The 6,469-nt window shown below is 36.4% G+C and overlaps 1 protein-coding gene across 1 annotated transcript; it reads left to right on the forward strand.

Annotated features, from left to right (window-relative positions):
- Nucleotides 1-208: 208 nt before the first annotated feature.
- Nucleotides 209-3,657, forward strand: LOC147274885 (DNAJ heat shock family protein). Its single transcript, XM_086257170.1, has 2 exons — nucleotides 209-972; nucleotides 2,923-3,657. Exons 1-2 carry the CDS (start codon nucleotides 347-349, stop codon nucleotides 3,368-3,370), a joined length of 1,074 nt encoding a protein of 357 aa, XP_086113296.1. The 5' UTR covers nucleotides 209-346; the 3' UTR covers nucleotides 3,371-3,657.
- Nucleotides 3,658-6,469: the final 2,812 nt, after the last annotated feature.

Here is a 6,469-nt window from a genome sequence, read left to right on the forward strand (position 1 = left end):
TATGCTGAATAGGAAGTATGAATCAAAAGCGTAAAGAAGTGAAACAAGTAGTTGCAAACGATTACCACATTATATTTTAAGTTTTAAAATAACATTGATCAAAATAATGAGTATAAATTTGACATGAAGTAATACTATTAATAAGAGTTATTATTGAGGGACCCACCACGTAATTACGATGATATCGTCCTCCCCGGCCGGTCAGGCTGGTCCTCCCCCTTTCATAACCGAAACGCAACAACGAAAAGGACAAAAAACGAAACTTCCATCTCCAAAAAGAAGAAGAAGAAGAAGCAGAAAAGACGAAGAAGAAGAAGAAGAAGCAAAAGCTTGGAAGGAGAAGGCGATGGGGGTGGATTATTACAACATACTGAAGGTGAATCGGAACGCCAGCGAGGACGACCTGAAGAAGGCGTACAAGCGGCTGGCGATGATTTGGCACCCGGATAAGAACCCGGCCGGGAAGCGACCCGAGGCCGAGTCCAAGTTCAAGCAAATCTCCGAGGCCTACGACGTACTCTCCGACCCCGCCAAGCGCCAGATCTACGATCTCTACGGCGAGGAGGCTCTCAAGTCCGGCCAATTCCCGCCTCCCTCCTCCTCCCGCTCCTCCGCCCACCACCACCCCCATTACTATAACCACCGCCACAACCCCAACGCTGCGGCGTCGTTTCGGTTCAGTCCTCGGGACGCCGACGATATTTACGCCGAGATTTTCGGATCGGATAGTGGGGCTGCTGGGAGTAGTGGTGCTGCTGGTGCCGGAGGGAGGTACAGGGATAGGGAGGGGTTTTTCAGGACGTCGAATGGGGCTGGTGGGCCCGAGTTTTCTGGGCCCAGTACTGGGCCTGGGCCCGGCAGGAAGGCCAATGCCGTGGAGAATGCATTGCCTTGCAGCTTGGAGGAGCTTTATAAAGGGGTCAAGAAGAAGATGAAGATTTCCAGGAATATCTACGATGCTGTTGGTGCTGGGTAATTTCCTAATCTTCATTCTTCCAGTTCGTTCTGATAATTCATTCATTAGCATTATAGTTTAGACTTATTAGCATTGTTTAGGGTTTATGCTATTGTTGTTGTTGTAATGCCAAGTTTTGGTTGGTTCGTCTTTTCTTTCTTTTGAGTTGAATTTGATGAATCTAAAGTGGGTTTTGTTCGTCAAGCACTTGACTTTTTAAAGTTTAGCCAAAATGATGTTCTGCCCCATTAAGCTCAGCTTAATATTTGTATATTTAGATGCATGCTTGATGCTTCTTCTACTACCAGACTGTGTGAAATGTTTTGAAGGTTCAGTGACAGAATAGCAGCAGTGAAATATGCTTGTTTGTTAGCAAAGAGGAATTTGATGCCACAGATAGTCATATAAAGGCACCCATTAAATGAAATTTAGTATGCACAAGTTTGCACAAATTGAAACCTGTTGCTCAAGTACATTGATGCACTCCTGAGAATTGAGTTGGTTTTTTCGAGGGTGGATGTCAGATGGGCAGGACTTATGTATACTATGTTTTATAGTAGGAGAAAATTAGTACAGGAAACACAAGTCCATGCATAGGCGCTATAATAAGATAGATAAACTAGTCTCATGAAGCAACTGTGTTTGTGATTGGTGGGTGTTTTGGAAAAGGATGCACACTCACTTGGTTCATGCCTAGGGGATGCAATATGATAAACTCAAGTCCATACTGTTTAGTGTTTAAGATTTGGCTCTGTCAACGTGGTTGGTTGCTCATCTTTCTCAGCTTTGAGGGGCAGGTTTGGGATGGATTATAAAGTTTGTGTGGTTTCTGAGTAGAGTTGGTCCTGCTGGTTTACATATGAGTTGGAGCCACCTGAGATTACAAGGGTTAGAATGCTCTTTACACATAGTAAATAAAAGAAAAAACAGAAAAAAAATAATAATTAGGGTGGTTGTTGTTTAAAAGCAACCATTTTGAAAGCGCTAATGAAGGCAAGAAGTTGTTGTTTAACCTTGTAAAATAGGGTCTATGCTCTATGGTAGGCTAATAGTTATGGGTAGCATTTCTCCTCCTCGAATCTCTCACTTCCCATGAATTGAACCCACCCAAGGCTTTTCCTAGGGGGGGAGAGGTACAATTCATTCCAAGGCCAGTGTATTTTCTATTCTATATTGCCTGTTTGTGGATTATGGTATGAATTCAGCCTTGTTTTTGAATGTTTACATCTGTTGCCGCATTCTTGATTCAATCTTTTGTTTTCTACTTTTATTTGTTACTGATTATTTGATTTGCAAGATCAGGAGCTACCTGGGTTTGCTTATCTAGTTAGATGTTTTGAGCATCTACCATCTGTGACTTTGTATAACTGTATCAGTAATAATCTTGATTCTGCAGTTATTGAAGGAAATTCACATACATGATTTTGTTGCTTATGTATTCTTTGGCCTTTAGGCCACAAAGATACAAATCAGCCCGAAGGTGTTGCCCTTCGGGGCAAGATCAAAATGTTATTCGTGTTTTTATAAGCATCACTTTGCACTTCTGTAATGTAGTAAGAGAAGAAAAGTTTGTAATGTGGAACCTTTTTGTTTTGCTGTTTATGGGCAGCCATTTGTGGTTGCCTTTGTGGCAAGAAGTATTTCTAACATGCCACTAGTTTCTTAGTAATCTCACTTTCCACAATCAAAAGAAGAATAAATACATTTCATTTGACCTTTACTGGTTTCTTGGGTAAGTTTCTTGGGTTTCTCAACTTTCTCTTCTCTTTCTCATTCACAGCCTTTGAGCCAATACATAAAAGTAGATAAATTTTGTAGCTATTACTTATTATGAAATGGGTAAATGTGGTCAAGGCGTTTGTTTGTGTATTCTTTCTGTTTTCCCGTTAAAGGTCTGAAAGAGTCTTGTAGATTCTCAATAAATATTTTGTTAACTTTGGCCTGATGCATGAGTGATCCTCTTGCAGTAAGGTTCGGACTGTGGAGGAGATATTGACCATCGAGATCAGACCTGGTTGGAAGAAGGGCACAAAGATAACCTTCCCTGAGAAGGGTAACCAGGAGCCTGGTGTCATTCCGGCAGATCTAATTTTTGTAGTAGATGAGAAACCACATGCACTCTATAAGAGGGATGGTAATGATCTGGTGGTCAACCAGGAGATAACACTGCTGGAGGCACTCACTGGCAAGACTTTTGATCTAACCACGCTGGACGGAAGGAATCTCATGATCCCATTAACCGATATCATCAAACCAGGAGCTGAGATGGTTGTACCAAACGAGGGGATGCCAATCTCAAAAGAACCTGGGAAAAGGGGAAATTTGAGAATCAAGTTTGATGTCAAGTACCCTTCGAGACTTACTGCAGAACAGAAAACTGATCTGAAAAGAGTTCTGGGAGGAGTTTCATTATGATTGCTAACTATGGACCAGGGGCAGAACATAGAAGGGACTAGAGGGGCCCTGGCCCCTGCCAACTATTGAAAGAAAAAAAAAAATCAATATAAGTTGTAGAATATCAATGTGTTGAGCATGTGTGTCACTTGTAAATACATTTTTTCTTCTCTTCTATTCTATTCTTCTCATGAATCAAATGCCGCCTAACTCAAACCTACAAATCATTTGAATACTTTTTATGGTTATGGGTAACGAGTTTATTTATTTTTTATTTAATTGATTATTGTGGCTTTTTCTTCTGTTAAGACTTGGTTTATTTGAACCCAAATATTTGTATTTTATTCTTGATCCTATGTAATATCATTTTCCCCACATTCACTAGAAGAGAATCATTGGTGATTTATTCTGTAGTTTCTTTTGTCTGAACAGTCGGACCTCGTCGAAGTCCAATTTCTTAGTTAAAAACATTCTCTCTTTTTTTGGCCAATAGTTAAAAACATTAATGTAATCCACAATCAGCTCATGAATAATCTTAAAAAAAAAAAAAAAAAAAATCAAGTATACAAATAAAGTTTGGGCCATTGATTACTACCTTCCTTGGAGATGCTACAGTAAAGCAATGATTCATTTTGGTGCTTGTCATCCCATTTTCCCAATCAGAGTACCAATGGGAAGAAGGCACAGGCCCATGATGAATACTACAAGCATTTTACGAAGACCTAAAAGCTTAATGGGTTCAGACCAAAAGAAAAGGTTTAATGGACTCAGACCAATGGATCATTGCAAAGAAATGTCTCTGCCTTCTCACTTCCACTTGCTTATGTCAAGAAGAAATCAAAAAAAGACAGAGAGAGAATAAAGATATGAAATTGGAAAAACAAGAATATTTGTAATTATATGAATTCAAATGATTTGACTATACCATTTTGACCCAAATTATATTGACAATAATTGAAGATTTAGTTCTCTAATAAAAAAATTGATATGATGAGGTCACAAGTCACGGGACAAAGACGCAGCAATGAGGTTACAAATAAGTAGAGTCAAACAGACACAAGCACTAGTGTCCTTGACATTATTATTAATAGGGACGTAACAATTAATCAATTTAATCCCCCCCTAAGAACTTAAGAAGTAGTAGTGCTAGTTTTCTTTTTGTTATTTACTGTATTGGCTGCCTTCATTTGGCATGGGACTGTTTATACATGGCTGGCTTCATTTAGCATGGGACTATTTATCTATTAGGCTGGCTAGTATTGATTCCCTGCCAAATGCAAATAACAAAACCACGTCTACAAAACCCATTCATATATATTCCCCATGCATGCAACTCTCTGTAAACAACAAACAAAAACTCAGGTGAGATTGTTTCCTTTATGGCAAATCAACCTACTTAGCAGTTAGCAACTTATGTATTGTTATTTATGTCACTTGACAATACTAAATGACAAAACAAATAAAGTTAAAAAATATATGGCATATGCTCAAATTTAATAGAAAATTATCATCAAAATTTTATCTACAATTAGGCCAGTATTGAAATGAAGATTACCTTCGGATTTGAATAATTCTACGCTTTTTCTGATTTTATTTGTTTCAATGTTAACCGTGTAATATAAATCTAAAAGTTTATGTAATTTCATTCACGCTTAAATTTAAAAATGCTACGGATTTAGAAATGCTACAGTGAGTAATAATAAATGATTAAAATTAGCATTGCCATTGGGTACCTTTATTCGTATTTAGATATTCATACCATCATCAGCAATCTTAATTTAATTATGATCAATTGTACAGTTGGTTATGAATCAGTTCTAGACTTCTAGACTTAGCCTAAATGAGTTAATAAACAAAGTTTGTGAATGCACTCATACTGTCATACACTCATACAGACATAAAAAAAAGAAAGGGTCAATTTTGGACCAGCCAAACTCCAAAAGACACGTTGGGAGAATCTCATTTCCTTGTAGTAAAAAAATCTCAATCGTCCTGAAAATGTGGGTCTGAAAATTAAATGGTGTAGTTGAATATTTTGAGATATGATTTAATTCATGTTTTCATTAACTAAAACCCCATCCATTAAATCATCTCTTTGGCTCTAGACTCTAGTCATGGTCCCTCTCCCCTGAATAAAAAAAGAAAAAATCCTTATTACATGGACTCAATTCGAGAAGGTTTGATCCCATTATTAATTTTTTGTATTTATTCATGTGATATCATATTGTATATAATTTTGCCATGTCTAATTCATATAAATAATTTAATATAATTATTGTAATATAAATAAATTTGAGGTGTTATTTATATAATTATTAAATAGTTACTCATTTTTTAAACAGTATTTGTCTCCAGCGCGCATTATATCACCTTATATCACATGAAACATACTATATAATTTAGTTTCTTTAATGTTTTTTATCAATGTAGTAAATAATATGTCAAATAAGTATATGGTCAAGTTTCATTCAAAATTTACTAAAATTTCTACAAAAATTTTCGTCGAAATTTTCATCAAAAGTTTTCTTGAAATTGTAATTTTACTCATTGATTATAATGGCACAAATAAAATCAAGTTGGATGTATACAGGTGAAAAATGCAACAAAATTAATTAATCCTACAATTTGGGCATAAAGGGGTGGGGGACGCACAACATCAACATATGTGATGGTGCCGGCAAAGCATAATCTTTAGCTGCTGATCAAAGCTAGCTAGAGCAATTGGGGATCATATATCAGTCTAAACAAAAAAATAAAAATTGGGGGACCGTATATGTGTCTTTTTCCCTTAATTGCTTTGTTTTTTTTTTAATTCTTTTTTGATGGCTGGAAAGCCTGGAATAATGTATAAGAATAAACGTGAATATACCTTGAAAGTTGAAACAAGATGTTCAACTTGACTGAATTATTTTAATGAAGTCAAAAAATATATAGTCCAAGTAATTAGAGGCTATAACAAGTTAACAACTCAATTTAAACATTACGTACTATAATTAATATTATCAATAATACTATCTAGAAACATAGTTAATTTTTTTGCTAATGACTAGCTGAACTATTACAATTGAATTGGATAATTGTCTAATCTCATACGCACTAAACACATAATTAGAAACTTTT

The sequence above is a fragment of the Dryas octopetala genome, chromosome 9, assembly GCF_963921425.1.
Source record: "Dryas octopetala chromosome 9, drDryOcto1.1, whole genome shotgun sequence".
NCBI lineage: Eukaryota > Viridiplantae > Streptophyta > Magnoliopsida > Rosales > Rosaceae > Dryas > Dryas octopetala.